General features: G+C 39.6%; 1 protein-coding gene across 11 annotated transcripts in view; it reads left to right on the top strand.

The window, feature by feature from the left end:
- FRY (FRY microtubule binding protein) overlaps positions 1-12,234 on the top strand; it is a 443,455-nt gene extending 431,221 nt beyond the window's left edge. For 10 of the 11 annotated variants that reach the window (XM_060637419.3, XM_060637417.3, XM_060637412.3 and 7 more), the window contains 3 exons: positions 1,539-1,649; positions 9,977-10,179; positions 10,775-12,234. In XM_060637419.3, the coding sequence (XP_060493402.1) occupies positions 1,539-1,649; positions 9,977-10,179; positions 10,775-11,033 (573 nt within the window). In that variant the 3' untranslated portion in view covers positions 11,034-12,234. The remainder of the gene's footprint in view (positions 1-1,538; positions 1,650-9,976; positions 10,180-10,774) is intronic. The other variant, XM_060637413.3, reaches the window with a different exon arrangement.
- Positions 12,235-23,382: the final 11,148 nt, after the last annotated feature.

Raw genomic sequence — 23,382 nt, 5'->3', positions numbered from 1 at the left:
CTTTATTTATCTGCAAGACTCTGGCAGTTATCTTTTATATCAGATTTTAACAAACTTCCATAAAGAAAGGTTTAAGTGATCAAAAAGCAAAATGCTTTACTGAAACAACCAAAGATCTAATTTGGGTTAAATTTGTGAGTGTAGCTACTTCTTTAAACTTATGTTCACTATCAGCGCCGAGAGATCAAATAAGTCTAAACCTAAATCTAGAATGGTTCTTTTCCCCCAGGGACCAGGGAAAGGACAAGAGAAAGAAAACTTCATTCGCTATAGCCTTAGCGTGATTTTGGTAATTTTAACAATTAGGATCAAAAGTCTGTTAACAACACTATAGGATATCTTCTTAAAGCCTAAATTTAAATTCTTATAATTTCTCTCCCTCAACTCATTTGGGGGAACAATTTTAAATGACCTCAGAAGCTCTCCATTCTGAGTTCTTTATGACTATTAGCAAAAGAAAGGGCCCATTTATCCTTACTTAACCACATTTGAAAACTGAACAGTGACATGTTTAGTTGAAGCCACATATTTAACCCACTTTCACTGGTGCCTGCTGAGCCATGAAATTCTATCTCATGAAGGCTGCACTTTTCCTTTCACAGAATCCACATCCACCACCTAGGAGCTAACTCATTCTTCAAATAAAACAGGCGAAGTGTAGAGGCCATTGCAAGCAGATACGGCTCAAAGAGTAGTATGATCGTTGGTGTTGGAATTACTCAAGATGTACTTTTCCCTCATGGTATACATAAGCCATATAATGAAAACATTTTAAATTCCAGAGGTATCTATAGGGCTCAAGGGCCATTTTAGAGGACTAGTTTTTGATGTTCTTTCCACGGAGAGTTTTGAATGTGTACTTAATTTCTCCTTTTTGGAAGCACTTGTAGCCCCTTTCTATCTCTGTAATTCAACAAACATTTATTGAGCACCGAGTAGAAGCACTGTCAATAAAACAGATACAGCACCTTAGAGGAACATATGACTGCCTGCTGTGTTTACACAGGCTCTAAGATGAGCGTCTGCACCCAAAAAGGCCGCCACAATTGTCTCATGGAGTAACCTCCCAAACTGCTGGATTTATAAATTTAACACCTAGAATGACTTAATGTTTTGCTTTTCAATAAAAATTGAAAAATGTCTTCAATCGAAAAATTAAATTTCCCTTGAATAAAAAAATTCTTCAAACAATTTTAGCTTATAAAAATTAAGACAACCACAATGAAGATGACCGTGGTCATAATTTGTAGATGCATAATTGGCAAATATACGGGAATGTGGCGATTCACGGAGTCCCTTTATAGCTACTACTCCTCTCTAATTAGTCAACTTCCAGGAACGATTCTATATCATATTGTGATTTTTCTCACTGATATTTATTGACTGGATTCTATTGTTCTGTTTCATCTGGAATAAGAACAGCTAGTTATGTTTCCTTGATTTAGAGAGAAAAACATGTTTTTCTACCCTGAGACTTCACTTGCTATACAAGAGTGATCTTTAATAACGACTTCTTCCCATACAAACTCTCTCTCTAGCAATTGGAACTGTGTCAGAGATTATATAAGCTGCACTTCCAGCTGCTGCTGCTCTTTCAGTCCTACTGTAAGCTCATCGGCCAGGTGCACGAAGTCAGCTCCATGCCAGAGGTGAGCCACACACCTCCCGACCCCGAGTCCTACCATGCAAATCATTCCTTTCCTTTTCTTCTCTCCTCCCATCCCACTTATAACTGTCCGAGCGATTTGATTCCCACATAATTGATCTAGCAGCACCAGGACTGGGGTGAGGCAAGCGACAAGTCTCGGCTCAAAATTGAAGGACAACCCTGAGAGCGAGGGCCTCCCCGATGCTGTGCCGAAAGGCCTCACTTGGCCCACCCTCGTCCTGGCCCTGGTGTTCTGGACATCGATACTTAAAACCGTTCCCGGTATTGTGGTTTTTCTTCTGGAGATTTAGCTTTTTGTACCTGCCACCTCTGAGACAGGGATAAAGAGGACTGAGTCCACAGTGCATCCACACCTATGGGTCAGAGACGACTTCTCCCCCAGTAGACAATGCCCAGGCTTAACCACATCTCGCAGGCAGTTAAATGTGAGGAGCTGAGGTCGGAGGAGAGATGTGGTGGACTAAAGGTACAGATGTGCTGGGCACCAGTGAACAGCCAGGAGTTTATGAAACCATCCTGCCAAGAGTGGTGAGGGGAGGAGGGAGCCCAGGAAACCACACATCGGAGGAGGGGAGAGGAGGAGAAACACAAATGCCAGTGATGAAAGGAAAATGGGTAGTTCTTAAGGATACTTCCAAAGGCCAATTTCAAGGGAGGGGTAGGAAACAAACAGGTTCCCTCCACAGCGTTGCAGATTATTAGATAAAAGAGAACACAGTTGATACAAATTATAGGACATGTTGTCAAGATAAAGTTTGCTCTTATTACTATTCTAGCAAATACTAACAGGATCTTTAGAGTCCATCTACGCTCAAAAACTAATGCACATGCAAATGTGACTCATGCCATTTTCTGTATTTACAAAGCAATTTAAGTTTCACTTTAGATTAAGAAATTAAGTATTCATACCATGTGTATATATGTTTTGCATAATTATTTAAATCTAGTAAATGTAAAGTGATTTCTCCTCAGTTATTTTAAATCTAGGTAAGTTTTAAATGCTACATACATACACACAGAATATAAGACATCCCTAGATTTAAAATAATTAAGATACTGACTTGCAAACTTAAAAATTATACACATAAAATTCTCTAATATCTTTTTTTAATTAAAGTATACTTGACATACAATATTATATTAGTTTTACACATACAACATCCTGATTCCACATTTATATACATTAGGGAATGCCACCCCAGTAAGTGTAGCTACCAAAGTTATTATAATATTATTTACTCTATGCTGTACTTTTCATCCCTGTGACTTATTTTACAACTGGAACTTTGTACCTCTTAATCCCCTTCACGTCTTTCACCCAGTCCCCAACCCCTCTCCCCTCTGGCAACCACAAGTTTGTTCTCTATATTTGAATCTGTTTCTGCTTTTTTGTTTTGTTTTTTAGATGCCACATGTAAGTGAAATCATATAGTTTTTATCTCTTCCCATCTGACTTACTTAGCATAATACCCTCTAGATACATCCATGTTGTCAAAGGCAAGATCTCATTGTCTTTATGACTGTGTAATTATCCATTGTGTGTGTATGTGTGTGTATCTTTGTACCACGTCTTCTTTACATATTCATCTATCAATGGACACTTGGGGTGCTTCCATTATCTTGGCTATTGTAAATAACCTTGCCATAAACAAAGGGGTACATTCATCTCCTCTAATTAGTGTTTTTGTTTTCTTTGGGTAAGGTACCCAGTAGTGGAATAAGTGGATCATACGGTAGTTTTATTTTTAATTTTTTGAGGAACTTCCATACTGTTTTTCCACAGTGGCTGCCCCAATTTACATCCCCAGCAACAGTGCACAAGGGCTTCCTTTCCCCAGTCTCCCCAACGCTTGTTATTTCTCATCTTTCGGATATTAGCCATTCTGACTGGTGTGAAGGGGTACCTCATTTTGGTTTCAATTTGCATTTCCCTGATGATTAGTGATGTTGAACATCTTTTCATTGGACTGTTGGCCATTTGTAGGTCTTTGGAAAAAGCGCGTATTCAAGTCCTCTGCCCATTTTTTCATCAGGTTGTGTGAGTGGTAATGTATTTTGGAGATTAATCCTTTATCAGATACATCATTTGCAAATACTTTCTCCCATTTAATAGGTTGCTTTTTCATTTTATTGATGGATTCCTTTACTGCACAAAAAGTTTTTAGTTGCACGTAATCCTACTTGTTTCTATTTGCGCTTGCTGCTCTTGCCTGAAGAGATGTATCCAAAAAAATATTGATAAGACCAGTGCCCAAGAGTATACTGCCCATCTTTAATCCATTTTATTTTTGGACATGGTATTAAAAAGTGGTCTCATTTTTCCAACACCATTTCATGAAAAGATTTTTTTCTCCTCCATCATATATTTGTGCCTTGTCCATTAATTGTGTAACTATGGATTTATATCTAGGCCCTCTTCTATTTTCCAAGCATCTGTGTGTCTTTTTGTTCCATTACCATACTGTCTTTGATTACTATAGCTTTGTAATATAGTTTGAAGTCTGAGATTGGGATACCTCCAGCTTTGCTGTTCTGTCTCACAATTGCTTTGGCTTTTGGGGTTCTGTGATTCCATATAAATTTTGGGATTTGTTCTAGTTCTATGAAAAATGCCATTGGTATTTTCACAGGAATTGCACGAAAGCTGTAGATTGCTTTGGGTAGTATTGACCTTTTTAAAATAATCCTCCAATATGTGAGCATGCTATATCTTTCCATTTGTGTCATCTTCAGCTTCTTTCATCAACGTCTTATGGTTATCAGAGTGCAGATCTTTTACCTCCTTGAATTTATTTCTGTGCATTCTATTCTTTTTCATGGAATTGTAAATAGGATTGTTTTTCTTAATTTCTCTGATAGTTGGCTATTAGTGTACAGAAATGTAACAGATTTCTGTATATTAATTTTGTATCCTGCACTGAATTCATTGATTCTAATCGTTTTTTGGTGGAGTTTAGAGTTTTCTATATATAGTATCCCGACATCTGCAAATAGTGACAGTTTAATGTACTCCTTACCAATCTGGATGCCTTTTCTTTCTCTTTCATGCCTGATTGCTGTAGCTAGTACTTCCAGTACCATATTGAATAAAAATGGCAAGAGTGGGCATCCTTGGCTTGTTCCTGATCTTAGAGGAAAAGCTTTCAGATTTTCCCTGTTGAGTATGATGTTAGCTACAGGTATGTTATATATGACCTCTAGTACATTGATGTATGTTCCCTCTATACCCACTTTAAGAGGTTTTTTATGAATGGATGCTGAATTTTGTCAAATGCTTTTTTTGAATCTATTAAGATCATATAATTTTTATCTTTCATTTTGTTAATGTAGTTGTCACATTGGTTGATTTGTAGCTATTGAACCATCCCTAATCCCTGAGATAAATCCCCTTGATCATGGCAAATGCTCCTTTTAATATATTGATGAACTCTGTTTGCAAATGTTTTGTTGACAATTTTTACATATATAGCATTAAAGCATTCCTTTCCCTTCAACTTTAGGGATACTTTGAGAAGGATAGGTATTAAATATTTTTTTTACATGTTTGGTAGAAGTCACCCATAAAGCCATCTGGTCCTGGACTTTTGTTTGCTGAGAGTTTGGGGATTATTCAATTCCATTACTAGCAATTTGTTCAGATTTTCTATTCCTGATTCAGTCTTGGAAGATTATTCCTAGGAATTACTCAACATATTTTTTTAATGTTTATTTTGAGAGAGAGAGAGAGAGAGAATGCACACAAGCCAGGGAGGGGCAGAGAGAGAAGGGGAGAGAAATCCCAAGGAGGCTCCTTGCTGCTAGCACATAGCCAGATGTGGGGCTTGAACTCATGAACTGCAAGATCATGATCTGAGCCGAAACCAAGAGTCGGACGTTTAAACCAACTGAGCCATCCAGGCACCCCAGTCTTTATCTTTTCTAGTAAGCCACTCTTAGTTTCATTTTTCCATTTTTTTTAGATTCCATTTCATTTATTTCTACTCTGATCTTTTGTCATTTCCTTTCTTCTACTAACAGTGCTTTGTTTGTTCTTCTTTCTCGAGTTCCTTTAGATGTCAGGTTAGATTAAGATTTTTCTTATTTCTTGAGGTAGGCTTGAAGCATTGTAAATTTTCCTCTTGGAAATACTATTGCAAGGGGGCCTGGGTGACTCGGTTAAGTGTCTTTGACTCAGGTCATGATCTCAGTCTGTGAGTTCGAGCCCCATGTCGGGCTCTGTGCTGACAGCTCAGAGCCTAGAGCCTGCTTTGGATTCTGTGTCTCCCTCTCTCTCTCTTCCCCTCCCCTGGCTTGCACTCTGTTCCTCTTTCTCTCTCAAAGATAAAACATAAAAAAAAAATTCTATTGCTAAGTCCTATCAATTTTGAACCATTGTGTTTCCATATTCATTTGTCTTGGGATATTTTTCTCTCTTTGATTTCTTAATTGATCCATTGTTTAATAGCATGTTGTTTAGGCTCCATGTGTTTTTTTCCATTACTTTTTAAATTGATTTCTACTTTCATACCATTGTGATTACAAAAGATGCAAGCATCTTTTGTAGATAGATATGTAGATATGGTATCTATCTACTTAAATTTATTGAGATCTGTTTTTTGGCCTAACATGTGATCTGTCCTGGAGAGTGTTCCATGTGCACTTGAAAGGAACGTGTATTCTATTCCTGGGCAGAATGTTCAGTATAGATCTGTTAAATCCTAAATCCATCTAGTCCTATGGCACTCAAATCTGCTGTGATTTTCTGTCTGAATAATCTACCCCTTGATGTAAATGAGTATTTAATTCCCCTACTAATGTATTAATGTCAGTTTCTCCCTTTATGTCCGTTAATACTTGCTTTATCTATATAGGTGCTCTTAGGCTTGGGTACATAGGTATTTACAATTGCTATATCTTCTTGTTGGATTATCCTTATGTAATGTCCTTGTCTCTTGCTAGTCTTTACTTCAAAGTCTATTTTGTCTGATATAAATACTGCCACCCCAGCTTTTTTTCCCACTTGCATTTGCATGGAATATTTTTCCCATTCCTTCACTTTCAGTCTGTATGTCTCTAGGTCTGAAGTTGGTCTCTTGTACGCAGCATATAAGTGGATCTTGTTTTCTTTTTATATATTCATTCATTCTAGGGGTTTGATTGGAGCATTTAGAACCTTTACATTGAAAGCAATTATTGATAGGTATGTACTCATAGGTAGTATCTTGTTTTCTGGTTATTTTTATAGCTCTTCTCTTCTTCTCTTTCCTTGCCTTTTGGTGGCTTTCTTTTCTTCAGTGTTATGCTTTCTGGTTGTGGTTATCCATGAGGTTCATATATAACATCCTATGTGTCTAGCAATATGTTTTAAGTTGAAGTTCAAACATGTTCTAAAAGCTACATCTTTAATTCCCTACCCCATTTTACGTATGTATATTTTATATCTATTCTGTGTATCACCTAATTTTTGTAGATATAATGGACTTTACTAGTTTTTTCTTTTAGCCATTATACTAGCTAAGTAAATGACCTGCCATCTTCAGTATAGGTTTACCAGTGAAATTTTTTTTCATTATTTCTTCTAGTTATGGACTTTTCTTTGCTTAAAGAAGTCCCTTACATTTCTTATAAGACTGGTTTAGTGGGGATAGACTCCTTTAATGTTCATCTGGGAAACTCCATCTCTCCTTCAATTCTGAATGATAAGCTCCCAGGTAGGGTATTCTTGGTTATAGACTTTTTTCCTTTTAGCACTTTGCAGGCCAAAAGGCAGTGGCATGATCCATTCAAAATTCCTGCCAAGAAATCAGCTTATAGCCTGATGAGGCTTCCCTCCTGTGTAACTAGTTGCTTTCCTATTGCTGCTTTTAGGATTCTTTAATTTTTTGACATTTTAAATATTATGTGACCTCCTTGGGTTCATTGTGTTCGAGGCGCTCTGTACTTCTGGGCCTGGATCTGGAGTATTTCCTTCTCAGGGTTAGAGAAGTTGTCTGTTATTACTTATCTGCCCCTGTCTTCTCCTTCTGACCCCTATAATGCAAATGTTAGTAAAACTGATGTTGTCCAAAGGTCCCTTAACTTAGCCTCATTTTTTTAAAATTTGGTTTTCTTTTTGCGGTTCAGCTTGTATGCTCTCTATTACTGTCTTCCAGATTGCTGACCCATTCTTCTACATCCTCTAATTGCTTTTAATTCCCTCTATTGTATTTTTCATTTCAGTTATTATATTTTCCAATTCTGACTGGTTGTTTATATTTTCCCTTTGTTGAAATTCTGAGTTCATCTACTCAAGTCTAGTGAGTATCTTTATGGCCATTCCTTTGAACTTGTATCAGGTAGATTACTCATCTGTTTTGTTTGGGACTTCTCAGGTTTTATATTGTCCTTTCATTGGGAACGTATTTCCCTCTTTCCGCATTTTGTCTAACTCTGTTTCCTTGTATTAGATCTTGAAATTAGTGGCCTTATATAAAAGGTGTCCTCCAGAGCCCCGTAGTACATTCCCCTGGTCAGGAGAACCAGGCACGCCAGGGGCATCGCCTCTGTGGGCTGTACGTGCCTGCCTTTGTTACTGGGCCAGGATTCCTGCAGGCATGTTGGGGAGCAGGGCTGACCCCACCTAGGCTGGCTGAGTTACCTGGCGACGGGTGCCACAGGTCTGCTGGTAGTGGGGGTTAGCCCCTGGTACCTTCTGGCTGAGAGGCCTGCCTGCCATGGCAGAGCTAGCGGTGGTAGAGATTGGCAGAACTGGATACCCCCAGCATCAGGCCGGCTAGACTTGAGAGGAAGAAACCAACACTTTTATTCCCAGAAGAAGTTCCTATAAATCCCTGCCTGTCTGACACATGCCCTAAAATTAGTCAATAAATCTGCTTCATATATAGCCCAGATGTTTTTAATACTACTGCCTCTGAAATGCCTCAGAATGATTGATATAGTGTGCTGGCCCTTTAAAAGCAGAACCTCAGTTTACTATAGTCCTCCCCCTCTTCTGGAGCCCCAGGGGTTTTCAAAGCTGGATGGTATGGGGGCTCATCTTCCCCATTTTGACTCCCAGGACAAGGCGTGCCTGATGTGGGGCTTGATCCCCTCACTCCTCAGGGAGCTCTGCCCCTGTGATACCCTTCCTCCTTGTGGATCACCACACCTGGAGTTTGGTTCTTTACCAAGTCTCTGCCCCTCCCACCCTATTGATGTAGCCTTTCTTTATATCTTTAGCTGTGAAAACGCTGTTCTGCTGGTCTTAAGGTTGTTTTCAGAGGGTGTTGCATTATATGAAGTTGTAGCCTCAGGCTGTCCCTGGAGGAAGGGAGCTCAGGGTCCCCCTACTCTGCAGTCTTCCCAAGCTCTTTCTCTGATATCTTACTTAGAAGAATTACCTCGGTAAATTTTAAGCCTAGTACTGGAGTAGGTAGTTGCATTTAATAGGCATCTGTGCGAAGACAAATAATTCTGGCCCCGTGGGCTAGCTGGAAATGAAGAAAGATGAAAATGTTGGATACATCAACTTTCCAAAGAAGACATCATCAACTTACATTACAAAGGACAAAATAAACCTTTAAGTGCACATCAAGTCATTAAAATGCCGTTGAGATCAAATTACAAAACAGCTGACTTCCATAGTATATTTTGGGGGCACGAAGAAGTGACGTAGGTTCTCTTTTTATGATCGCTGGTACCAACGGAGAAGTTTTGAGGTAAAATATCTCTTACCTCTGTAACATGAATACTAACCTCACCTTGAGATTTTTCTTCCTTAAATTGTACCTTTCATCTTTTCCCATAGCATACAAATAGTGAGAAAAAATTCTTTTTCAAGCAAGATCTATGTTTATGGTTATATTTATTTGGCACATAAATGCTTAATACTAAGCATTTTATATACATCGTCTCATCTTTAAAGTTACCTGTGAGGCAGGTAATGTCTTCGGTCTTACAAATGAGAAAACTGAAGCACATATAAGTCTATGTACTTGACTACGGTCCCAGAGTGCAGTGCATAATTGGCATTTGAACCCAGCTCCACCCAAGCCTATTGTCTTACGCATTTTAACTCCGGGTTTGTCCTTCTACTTAAATAGAAAACATGTTAAAGGAAGTGTTAGCCCCTCATCTAAGGAGAGTATCCCAGTGGTTGATACATAAAGTTATCCAATGCATCCAACCCCTTACACATCCCATGTAGTAATTTTATTTGTCCTGTTTTAGCTTACCAAGATATTAAGCTTGTGCTTAACCAGACCTTAATACAATGAAGATTTCTTCTCTAAGGGATGCAAAATCCAGCTTGCAACTAAATACAATAAAAATAACTTTTTTTTTTAACAGCTGTTAAATATGTCCAGGGAACTGAGTGACTTAAAGAAAAACCTGAAGGAGGCCACTGTGGCCATTGCAGCCGACCCTCTCTATATAGAGGGTGCATGGTCTGAGCCAACCTTCACATCCACCGAAGCGGCCATCCAGTCCATGCTGGAGTGCCTGAAGAACAATGAACTTGGCAAGGCTTTACGGCAAATCAGGGAATGCAGGTAACTCTACTATTGCTTTCAGAAATGGTTAAAGGAAATCCTTGCCTAATAGTTACTTTGTCATGGTGGGGGACTGAATCACTACAGAAGGGACATCGAGATATTTTGTACACATCCTTGTCAGCTCTTTACCACGCCAGAAATACCAGATTTTAGAACTTGTGTGTCTAAAGTCTAGGTGTTATTTTTCGCCTTTTGGTCATCCCTAAAAATGTTGAAACACTTCAGATTATGTTGGAGTATGCCTTGCGAACTATTACCTGAATGTATCCTTGTCCCCTTACACTTTGATACTATCTTCACATTCGTCAGAATCAGAATGTTATAGCAAATCAAATTCCGTTCTGATAGTTAGAAGCTTTAGATATTTTCATCGAAACCAGTAACATTCTACAGTTGGTTATGGTGATGTTTGCAAAACTCTGAATATACTAAAGGCCATTGAGTTGTATGCTTCAGAGGGTTGAATTGTATAGTATGTGAGTTATATCTCAAAGCTAGTGTTTTTAAGTAATATTCTTATATTACCGAGGCTAATAACCTCCCAACTTTGTGATCAATAGTGCCTCTAATCTGTGCTGTTTTTTAATTGCAGAAGTCTGTGGCCCAATGACATCTTTGGAAGCAGTTCTGACGATGAGGTCCAGACACTACTGAATATTTATTTCCGTCATCAAACTCTGGGACAAACGGGTACTTACGCGTTGGTAGGGTCTAATCAGAGCCTGACCGAAATCTGCACCAAGCTGATGGAGCTGAACATGGAGATCCGGGACATGATTCGCAGGGCCCAGAGTTACCGAGTCCTCACTACTTTTCTTCCAGACTCCAGTGTTTCTGGCACTAGTCTCTGACAGGAGCCTCCCATCCCCCATGCGTTCCAAGCTGGGGGTGCTGTCATGCTGGGGTGACGTCATTCAGTGTCTTTTCAGCCTTCAGAAGGCTTGGTCAGACTGTTCTCCCTCTTGTTACCTGTAGGACCTTTTCTAAACAGGATGACAGAACTTCCAACGTGTAGCAATACAATAAGAACCAAGGTAGCATAGAACATTCTGGGACAGACTCCATCCATCATGCTGTGTGGCACAAAGGTGTTATCATTTCACTGAGCAGATGCAACTCACTACTGAAGAAAGTGACTTCCATTGCATACCAAAGCCGACTACACTGAATAATACCTTCCTTTCTAGAAGCAGTTTTAGATTGGCAAAAGTGCAATGTTTTCTTCACTAAAAAATGTTTTATATTCTAAAACTTGTACATTCTTTTTTCTTTTTTTTCCTTTTTTTCTTTTTTTGGTGGGCTGAGGAAGGGACAGGCAGAATGAAGCTGGCCACTGAAAACTGTAAGACGGTCAAAAGCTGACAGCCTGTGTATGTGAAAAGGGAATTGTAAATGGACAATTTAATATACACTGTAATTTGAATACAATTACTGTATCTAAAAGGAGCTGCTATGAAGTACCTTTCTTATGTTGCTAGGCTACTGTTTCTGAAAGCCCTGGATCTCTTTGCAGGAGTCTGTGATTAGGACCCTAGCACCAAATATGGTCCAGACAGACCTTTTTGTAAAGGTCTTGGCTGCTTTTTACTAGAAGGTTGCTTATATGAGCATATTTATACTACAAAAGGATGAGTGTTAATTTTAACCAACTTTGCCATTTTGTAGAAAAAAGTTAAATTCACATTACAAATTCCAAGTCTTTTCACTGGTCACGCATGCATATTTTAATATCCATTTGGATAGCCAGAAGTAGAATCATAAAGATAAACTATGAGTTGTCACTTTGTTACTTAAGAGATGTCATGTTTTATTTGTAACATATATGTAAAGGGCCATTCTTCAGTTTTCTCCTTAAACTTAATGCTGTCAAGTGTTAGATGTGTGCATGTAAACCAGTTGCACATCAGAAACATATTCAAAGTTTATCTATGTAACTTATTCACTCTGTAAATACATTTAAAGTTTTTGTGATGTAATCTTGGTTGATCTTCTATTCAGAACTTCCTTTAGACTTAAAAAAAAAAAAAATACAAAATACATATTGACCATGGATTTTATTTCTGGTTTACAAGATCTTTGCCTTTGACATACATTTACAGATGTGCATGGGGGTTGCCACAGTGACAACCGCAAAGGGGCACCATTCATCTAGGGTCCATGGCTGGCAGTCACAGTTCCTGCTCCAGAGAGGGCCTATCTGTAACCTCGTTGTAAGTGGACATGGCTAAGTTGGTGACTTTCAACCAGCTCTCTCTATAACCAACCAAAGAGAAATCACAAGAGTGAGGGTTCTAATCGTCGACACCTATCATGAGGTTGTCATCCTTAAAATTGTGAAATAGAATCAAAACTCCTGCTTTGGATTATAGAGTCTGTCGCAACACTCACCTAGCTCTACCTGACGTGAAAAAACAGGGGCACAGACACACACAACAATCTAACTGCTACTGTCTTCCTACGCATATTTACCTAGACTAACAGATGTAACTTGCTTTTCTAACATACAATATCCAAACCTTCAGTAATTTTCTAGAAGTAGCCTGTAACAGGGAGTATGAGCCAAGATGTTTTTTATGTTACCATAGGTACAACTATTAACTAATTGTAGTAACGTTTTTGAGGAGGGGAGGGTTCAAGACGGCAGCATAGAAAGATCCTGAGCGCACATCCTCCAATGGACACCAAAAATCTACAATTATATTCAGAGTAATTCCCACAGAAAAAGACCTAGAAACTGGATGAATAGAGCCTTCACAAAAAGGAAAAGCACGGAGACAGGTAAAAGAGGCAAGAGGTCTCACCAAAGAAAACACATACTCCTGGTACAGTGTTCCATAGTCAGGAAAGTTCTCAAAGTTATAAGCTTTTTTCTGAAAAGCAAAATATTTGAGATCTATATCAGGAACCCTGGCCCTTACATCCTGCATGAGACATGAGTCCCCAAAACACCTGACTATGAAAAACAAAATGGAATAGGTCCAAGAAAATTATAGAACTGTAAGGAAAAGGAATTCTACTCTCCTTTTTATGTTTTTTTTTTATTTTATTTAAATCAAAGGTAGTTAATATAGAGTGTAATAATGGTTTCAGGACTAGGATTTAGTGGTTCATCACTTACATATAACACCCACTGCTCATCCTTAAAAGCCCTCACGTACAGGTACTCACTCAACCAGAAACCAGTACATAAATACCAGATCAAAAAGTGCACACATCACAGGTGAAGGAGACCGACTTACTAATTTTGGAGTACCTGCCAGGGAGTCAGGAAGCACCTGGGGCTCTACATGGAGACTGAGAGACATGGACAGAAGCCATTTTTGTTCTTTCTGCCATGCTGAGCCCAGCACTGGCAAGTGCCACTCTAGACTGCTAATGCCAGGAAACATGCCCCCATTGAGAGTCCTGTACAACCTTGCATCTCAGCAGGTCCTCACAGCCAGCCAGGCCAGGCACCAACCCAACCCCATTTGCACACCTCCATCAGTTGCTCCAGATGCAGAGCCAGCTAGGACAGGGACCAGCCCTCCCAGCAACACAGCCACAACAGTCTGGCACCACTGATCAGGGGGTGCATGCAGCTCCGAGGGAACAGGCCTGGAGCATCTGAGTCTGGTGTACAAGTGATTGTGCTTCTGCGCCCCATAGGCTCTCCCACATAAGGCCACTCCTTCCAGACCAGCAGACATAGTTGAACTACCTAATACGGACACAGACACAGAGATAGGCAAAATGAGACAGAGCAATGTGTTCCAAATGAAAGTAAAAGACAAAACAGACAATGAAAGGAAACAGACATGCAGGCACAAGCAGCATAGAGTGTCCCAAACAAGATAAATCCAAAGAGATCCATATCAAGGCACATTATAAGAAAAATATCAAAACCTAAACAAAGAAAGAAAATTTTAAAAGCAAGAAAGAAATTATTCTATATAAGGAAACCACCATAAGACTATCAGCTTATTTTTCAGCAGAAACTTTGCAGGTCAGAAGTGACAGGCAAGATATATTCAAAGTACTAAAAGGAAAAAAAAAAAAAGTACACCTTAAGGAACTAGAAGCAGAACAGCAAACACACCCCAAACCCAGCAGAAGAGAATAAAAATCAGAGCAGAAATAAACAATATAGAATCCGAAAAAACAGTACAACAGATCAATGAAACTAAAAGTCGGTTTTTTGAAAAAATAAAATTGATAAACCTCTAGCCAGGCTTTTCAAAAAGAAAAGAGAGAGGACCCAAATAGATAAGATCGTGTATAAAAATGGAATTATTACAACCAATCCCTCAGAAATACAAGCAATTATCAGGGAATACTATGAAAAATTATATGCCAACAAACTGGACAACCTGGAAGAAATGGACAAATTCCTAGACAAATACACACTACCAAAAGTGAAACAGGAAGAAACAGAAAATTTGAACAGATCCACAACCAGTGAAGAAATTGAATCAGTTATCAAAATCTCCCAACAAATAAGAGTCCTAGACCAGATGGTTTCCCTGGGGAATTCTATCAGACATGTAAAGCAGAGATAATACCTATCCTTCTCAAGCTGTTCCAAAAAATAGAAAGGGAAGGAAAACTTCCAGACTCATTCTATGAAGCCAGCATTACTTTGATTCCCAAACCAGACAGAGACCCAGCGGGGGGGGGTGGGGGGTGGGGGGGGGGGGGAAGACAACTACAGGCCAATATCCCTGATGAATATGGATGCAAAACTTCTCAACAAGATACTAGCAAATCGAATTCAATAGCATATAAAAAGAATTATTCACCATGATCAAGTGGAATTAATTCCTGGGCTGCAGGGCTGGTTCAATATTTGCAAAGCAATCAATGTGATACATCACATTAATAAATGAGAAGAACCATATGATCCTGTCAAGAGATGCAGAAAAAGCATTTGATAAAATATAGCATCCTTTCTTAATAAAAACCCTCAAGAAAGTCAGGATAGAAGGAACATGCTTAAACGTCATAAATGCCATTTACAAAAAGCCCACAGCTAATATCACCCTCAATGGCAAAAAACCGAGAGCTTTCCCCTGATATCAGGAACATGTTAGGGATGTCTACTCTCACCACTGTTTAACATAGTGTTGGAAGTCTTAGCCTCAGCAATCAGACAGCAAAATGAAATCAAAGGCATCAAAATTGGCAAAGATGAAGTAAAACTTTCACTTTTCACAGACGACAGGATACTCTACATGGAAAACCTGACAGACTCCACCAGAAGTCTGCTAAAACTGATATACGAATTCAGCAAAGTTGCAGCGTACAAAAAAAATCAATGTACAGAAATTGGTCGCATTTTTATACACCAATAATGAAGCAACAGAAAGAGAAAGAAATTGATCCCATTCACAATTGCATCAGGAACCATAAAATACCTAGGAATAAACCTAACCAAAGATGTAAAAGATCTGTATGCTGAAAACTATAGAAAGCTTATGAAGGAAATTGAAGAAGATGCAAAGAAATGGAAAAACATTCCATGCTCATGGATAGGAAGAATAAATATTGTCAAAATGCAATCTATATACCCAAAGCAATCTAAATATTCAATGCAATCCCAATCAAAATTGCATCAGCATTCTTCTCAAAGCTAGAACATTTCTAAAATATGTATGGAACCATAGAACACCCCAAATAGCCCAAGTAATATTGAGGAAGAAAACCAAAGCAGGAGGCATCATAATCCCAGACTTTAGCCTCTACTACAAAGCTTTCATCATCAAGACAGTATGGTATTGGCACAAAAACAGACACCTAGACCAATGGAATAGAACAGAGAACCCAGAATTGGACCCATAAATGTATGGCCAACTAATCTTTGACAAAGGAAGAAACAGAATCCATTGGAAAAAAGACAGTCTCTTCAACAAATAGTGCTGAGAGAACTGGACAGCAACATGCAAAAGAAAGAAACTAGACCACTTTCTTATACCATACACAAAAATAAACTCAAAATGGATAAAGGACCTGAATGTCACACAGGGAACCATCAAAACCCTAGAGGAGAAAGCAGGCAAAAACCTCTTTGCCCTCAGCCACAGCAAACTCTTCCTTGACACACCTCCAAAGGCAAGGGAATTAAAAGTAAAAATGGAGGTGGCTGGGAAGATGTTGGCGTAGGAAGATGCAGGGCTCACCGCCTCATGAGGATCATTTAGATTCCACCCACACCTGCCTAAATAACCCAGAAAATTGCCAGAAGACTCACAGAACGGATTCTCCGGAGCCAAGCGTAGAGGAGAGATCCATGGAAGAGGGTAGGAAGGGCGGAGAGGCGGTGCACGCTACACGGACTGGCAGGAGGGAGCCGGGGCGGAGGGGCGGCCCGCCAGCCAAGCAGAGCCCCTGAGACTGACTGGCAAAAACAGAGGGGCCGGACGGAGTGTGTTCTGAGAGCAAGCAGGACTTAACATCTGGAAGGTTGTAAGTTAACAGCTCTGCTCAGAGAGCGGGAGGGCTGGAGGACAACGGGAGGGAGAGTTGCTGAGCCCCTGACGACAGAGCGCAGCTTGGTGGGGAACAAAGGTGCTCGCCAGCACCATCTCCCTCATCCATCCCCCAGCCAAAATCCCAAAGGGAACTGGTTCCTGTCAGGGAACTTGCTCACACTGCCCAAACACCCAACACTGTGCTTCTGTGGATCCATCCCTCTGGCAGGTCTGACTCCCTCCCAGTGCCGCAGGGCCCCTCCCGAAGCGGATCACGGAAGGATAAGCGAGCTGAGCCTGCCCCTCCCGCCCCCGTGCACCTTGCTGACCCACCCCAGCTACTACACCAGATCCCCAGCACCACAAGCCTGGCTGGGTGCAAGTAGCCCAGACGGGCCACCCCACCCCACAGTGAATCCCACCCCAGGAAGAGGGGAAGAGAAGGCACAGACCAGTCTGACTGTGGCCCCAGCGGTGGGCTGGGGGCAGACATCAGGTCTGACTGTGGCCCCGCCCACCAACGCAAGTTATTCAAGACACCACAGGGGAAGTGCCCCACAGTTCTGCACCACTCTAGGGACTATCTAAAATGACAAAACGGAAGAATTCCCCTCAAAAAAACCTCCAGGAAATAACGACAGCTAATGAACTGATCAAAAACGATTTAAACAATATAACAGAAAGTGAATTTAGAATAATAGTCATAAAATTAATCGCTGGGCTTGAAAACAGTATAAAGGACAGCAGAGAATCTATTGCTACAGAGATCAAGGGACTAAGTAACAGCCAGAAGGAGCTAAAAAATTCTATTGATGAGCTGCAAAATAAAATGGAGACAACTACGGCTTGGATTGAAGAGGCAGAGGAGAGAATAGGTGAACTAGAAGATAAAATTATGGAAAAAGAGGAAGCTGAGAAAAAGAGAGATAAAAAAATTCAGGAGTATGAGGGGAAAATTAGAGAACTAAGTGATGCACTAAAGAGAAATAATCTACGTATAATTGGTATTCCACAGGAGGAAGAGAGAGGGAAAGGTGCTGAAGGTGTACTTGAAGAAATCATAGCTGAGAACTTCCCTGATCTGGGGAAGGAAAGAAGCATTGAAATCCAAGAGGCACAGAGAACTCCTTTCAGACGTAACTTGAATCGATCTTCTGCATGACATATCATAGTGAAACTGGCAAAATACGGGGATCAAGAGAAAATTCTGAAAGCAACTAGGGATAAACGTGCTCTAACATATAAAGGGAGACCGATAAGACAAGTGACGGATCTCTCTAATGAAACTTGGCAGGCCAGAAAGGAATGGCAGGAGATCTTCAAGGTGATGAACAGAAAAAAAAATATGCAGCAGAGAATCCTCTATCCAGCAAATCTGTCATTTAGAATAGAAGGAGAGATAAAGGTCTTCCCAAACAAAAACTGAAGGAATTCATCACCACCAAACCAGCCCTACAAGAGATCCTAAGGGGGATCCTGTGAGACGTCACTACAAGCATGAAACCTACAGACATCACAATGACTCTAAACCCGTATCTTTCTATAATAACACTGAATATAAATGGACTAAATGTGCCAACCAAAAGACATAGGGTATCAGAATGGATAGAAAAACAAGACCCATCTATTTGCTGTCTACAAGAGACTCATTTTAGACCTGAGGACACTTTCAGATTGAAAGTGAGGGGATGGAGAACTATTTATCATGCCACTGGAAGTCAAAAGAAAGCTGGAGTAGCCATACTTATATCAGACAAACTAGACTTTAAATTAAAGGCTGTAACAAGAGATGAAGAAGGGCATTATATAATAATTACAGGGTCTATCCATCAAGAAGAACTAATAATTATAAATGTCTATGCGCCGAATACAGGAGCCCCCAAATATATAAAACAATTACTCACAAACATAAGCAACCTTATTAAGAATGTGGTAACTCCAGGAGACTTTAATACCCCACTTACAACAATGGATAGATCATCTAGACACATGGTCAATAAAGAAACAAGGGCCCTGATCTGAATGATCAGATGGACGTGACAGATATATTTAGAACTCTGCATCCCAAAGCAACAGAATATACTTTCTTCTCGAGTGCATATGGAACATTCTCCAAGATAGATCACATACTGGGTCACAAAACAGCCCTTCATAAGTATACAAGAATTGAGATCATACCATGTATACTTTCAGACCACGATGCTATGAAGGTTGAAATCAACCACAGGAAAAAGTCCAGAAAACCTCCAAAAGCATGGAGGTTAAAGAACACCCTACTAAAGAAGGAATGGGTCAACCAGGCAATTAGAGAAGAAATTAAAAAATATATGGAAACAAACGAAAATGAAAATACAACAATCCAAATGCTTTGGGATGCAGTGAAGGCAGTCCTGAGAGGAAAATACATTGCAATCCAGGCCTATCTCAAGAAACAAGAAAAATCCCAAATACAAAATCTAATAGCACACCTAAAGGAAATAGAAGCAGAGCAGCAAAGACACCCCAACCCAGCAGAAGAGGAGAAATAATAAAGATCAGGGCAGAAATAAACAATATAGAATCTAAAAAAAACTGTAGAGCAGATCAATGAAACCAAGAGTTGGTTTTTGGAAAAAATAAACAAAATTGATAAACCTCTAGCCATGCTTCTCAAAAAGAAAAGGGAGATGACCCAAATAGATAAAATCGTGAATGAAAATGGAATTATTACAATCAATCCCTCAGAAATACAAGCAATTATCAGGGAATACTATGAAAAATTATATGCCAACAAACTGGACAACCTGGAAGAAATGGACAAATTCCTAAACACCCACACACTTCCAAAACTCAAACAGGAGGAAATATAAAGCTTGAACAGACCTATAACCAGCAAAGAAATTGAATCGGTTATCAAAAATCTCCCAAGAAATAAGAGTCCAGGACCAGATGGCTTCCCTGGGGAATTCTACCAGACATTTAGAGCAGAGATAATACCTATCCTTCTCAAGCTATTCCAAAAAAATAGAAAGGGAAGGAAAACTTCCAGACTCATTCTATGAAGCCAGTATTACTTTGATTCCTAAACCAGAGACCCAGTAAAAAAAGAGAACTACAGGCCTATATCCCTGATGAATATGGATGCAAAAATTGTCAATAAGATACTAGCAAATTGACTTCAACAGCTTATAAAAAAGAATTATTCACCATGATCAAGTGGGATTCATTCCTGGGATGCAGGGCTGGTTCAACATTTGCAAATCAATCAATGTGATACATCACATTAATAAAAGAAAAGATATTAACTATATGATCCTGTCAATCGATGCAGAAAAAGCATTTGACAAAATTCAGCATCCTTTCTTAAGAAAAACCCTCGAGAAAGTCGGGATAGAAGGAACATACTTAAACATCATAAAAGCCATTTATGAAAAGCCCACAGCTAATATCACCCTCAATGGGGAAAAACAGAGCTTTCCCCCTGAGGTCAAGAACACGACAGGGATGTCCACTCTCACCGCTGTTGTTTACCATAGTGTTGGAAGTGCTAGCATCAGCAATCAGACAACAAAAGGAAATCAAAGGCATCAAAATTGGCAAAAATGAAGTCAAGCTTTCGCTTTTTGCAGATGACAGGATACTATACATGGAAAATCCGATAGACTCCACCAAAAGTCTAGAACTGATACATGAATTCAGCAAAGTTGCAGGATACAAAATCAATGTACAGAAATCAGTTGCATTCTTATACACCAATAATGAAGCAACAGAAAGACAAAAGAAGAAACTGATCCCATTCACAATTGCACCAAGAAGCATAAAATACCTAGGAATAAATCTAACCAAAGATGTAAAAGATCTGTATGCTGAAAACTATGGAAAGCTTATGAAGGAAATTGAAGAAGATATAAGGAAATGGAAAAACATTCCGTGCTCATGGGTTGGAACGATAAATATTGTTAGAATGTCAATACTACCCAAAGCTATCTACACGTTCAATGCAATCCCAATCAAAATTGCACCAGCATTCTTCTTGAAGCTAGAACAAGCAATCCTGAAATTCATATGGAACCACAAAAGGCCCCAAATAGCCAAAGTAATTTTGAAGAAGAAGACCAAAGTGTGAGGCATCACAATCCCAGACTGTAGCCTCTACTACAAAGCTTTCATCATCAAGACAGAATGGTATTGGCACAAAAACAGACACATAGACCAATGGAATAGAATAGAAACCCCAGAACTAGACCCACAAAAGTATGGCCAACTAATCTTTGACAAAGCGGGAAAGAATATCCAATGGAAAAAAGACAGTCTCTTTAACAAATAGTCCTGGGAGGACTGGACAGCAACATGCAGAAGATTGAAACTAGACCACTTTCTTACACCATTCACAAAAATAAACTCAAAATGGATAGAGGACCTGAATGTGAGACAGGAAACCATCAAAACCTTAGAGGAGAAAGCAGGAAAAGACCTCTCTGACCTCAGCTGCAGCAATTTCTTACTTGACACATCCCCAAAGGCAAGGGAATTAAAAGCAAAAATGACCTATTGGGACCTCATGAAGATAAAAAGCTTCTGCACAGCAAAGGAAACAATCAACAAAACTAAAAGGCAACCAATGGAATGGGAAAAGATTATTTGCAAATGACATATCGGACAAAGGGCTAGTATCCACAATCTATAAAGAGCTCACCAAACTCCACACCCAAAAAACAAATAATCCAGTGAAGAAATGGGCAGAAAACATGAAGAGACACTTCTCTAAAGAAGACATCCAGATGGCCAACAGGCACATGAAAAGATGCTCAACATCACTCCTCATCGGGGAAATACAAATCAAAACCACACTCAGATATCACCTCACGCCAGTCAGAGTGGCCAAAATGAACAAATCAGGAGACTACAGATGCTGGAGAGGATGTGGAGAAACGGGAACCCTCTTGTACTGTTGGTGGGAATGCAAACTGGTGCAGCCGCTCTGGAAAACAGTGTGGAGGTTCCTCAGAAAATTAAAAATAGACCTACCCTATGACCCAGCAGTATCACTGCTAGGAATTTACCCAAGGGATACAGGAATACTGATGCATAGGGGCACTTGTACCCCAATGTTTATAGCAGCACTCTCAACAATAGCCAAATTGTGGAAAGAGCCTAAACGTCCATCAACTGACGAATGGATAAAGAAATTGTGGTTTATGTACACAATGGAGTCCTACGTGGCAATGAGAAAGAATGAAATATGGCCATTTGTAGCAACATGGGTGGAACTGGAGAGTGTGATGCTAAATGAAATAAGCCATACAGAGAAAGACAGATACCATATGTTTTCACTCTTAGATGGATCCTGAGAAACTTAACAGAAACCCATGGGGGAGGGGAAGGGAAAAAAAAAAAAAAAAAGAGGTTAGAGTGGGAGAGAGCCAAAGCATAAGAGACTCTTAAAAACTGAAAACAAACTGAGGGTTGATGGGGGGTGGGAGGGAGGGGGGGGTAGGTTACGGGCATTGAAGAGGGCATCTTTTGGGACGAGCACTGGGTGTTGTATGGAAACCAATTTGACAATAAGTTTCATATATTAAAAATAAATAAATAAAATAAATAAATAAATAAATAAAATTTTTAAAAAAGTAAAAATGAATTATTGGGACCTCATCAAGATAAAAAGCTTCTGCACAGCAAAGGAAACAATCAACAAAACTAAAAGCAACTGATGGAACAGGAAAAGATATTTGCAAATGACATATTGCCTAAAGGGCTAGTATCCAAAACCTATAAAGAACTCACCAAACTCCACACCTGAAAAACAATCCAGTGAAGAAATGGGTAGAAGATACTTTTCCAAAGAAGACATCCAGATGGTCAACAGACACATGAAATGATGCTCAATGTCACTCCTCTTCAGGGCAATACAAATCAAAACTGCACTGAGATACCACCTCATGCCAGCCAGAGTGGCTAAAATGAACAAATTAGGAGACTATAGATGCTGGCAAGGACGTGGAGAAATGGGAACCTTTTGCACCATTGGTGGGAATGCAAACTGGTGAAGCCACTCTGGAAAACAGTGTGAGGTTCCTCAAAAAATTAAAAATAGAACTACCCTATGACGCAGCAATAGCACTGCTAGGAATTTACCCAAAGGATACAGGAATGCTGATGCATAGGGGCACATGTACCCCAATGTTTATAGCAGCACTTACAACAATAGCCAAATTATGGAAAGAGCCTAAATGCCCATCAACTGACAAATGGATAAAGAAGATGTGGTTTATATATACAATGGAATACTACTTGACAATGAGAAAAAAATGAAATCTGGCCATTTGCAGCAACGTGGATTGAACTGGAAGGTATTATGCTAAATGAAATAAATCAGTCAGAGAAAGACAGATACCATATGTTTTCACTCATAAGTGGATCTTGAGAAATTTAACAGAAGACCATGGGGGAGGGGAAGGGGGAAAAAAAAGTTACAGAGAGGGAGGGAGGCAAACCCTAAGAAACTCTTGGATACTGAGAACAAACTGAGGGTTGACGGGGGGTGGGGGAGAGGGGAAAGTGGTGATGGGCATTGAGGAGGGCACTTGTTGGGATGAGCACTGGGTGTTGTTGTATGGAAACCAATTTGTCAATAAATTATATATATATTTTTTAAAGTACTAAAAGGAAAAAAAAAAACACTTAAAAAAAAAAAAGATACCCTAGCCAGAAAGGTTATTATTCAGAATTGAAGAGATGATCAAGAGTTGACCAGATAAGCAAAATCTCAAGG

This window comes from Panthera onca, chromosome A1, assembly GCF_046562875.1.
Source record: "Panthera onca isolate mPanOnc1 chromosome A1, mPanOnc1 haplotype 2, whole genome shotgun sequence".
NCBI lineage: Eukaryota > Metazoa > Chordata > Mammalia > Carnivora > Felidae > Panthera > Panthera onca.
This window is presented reverse-complemented; position numbering and strand designations above follow the sequence as displayed.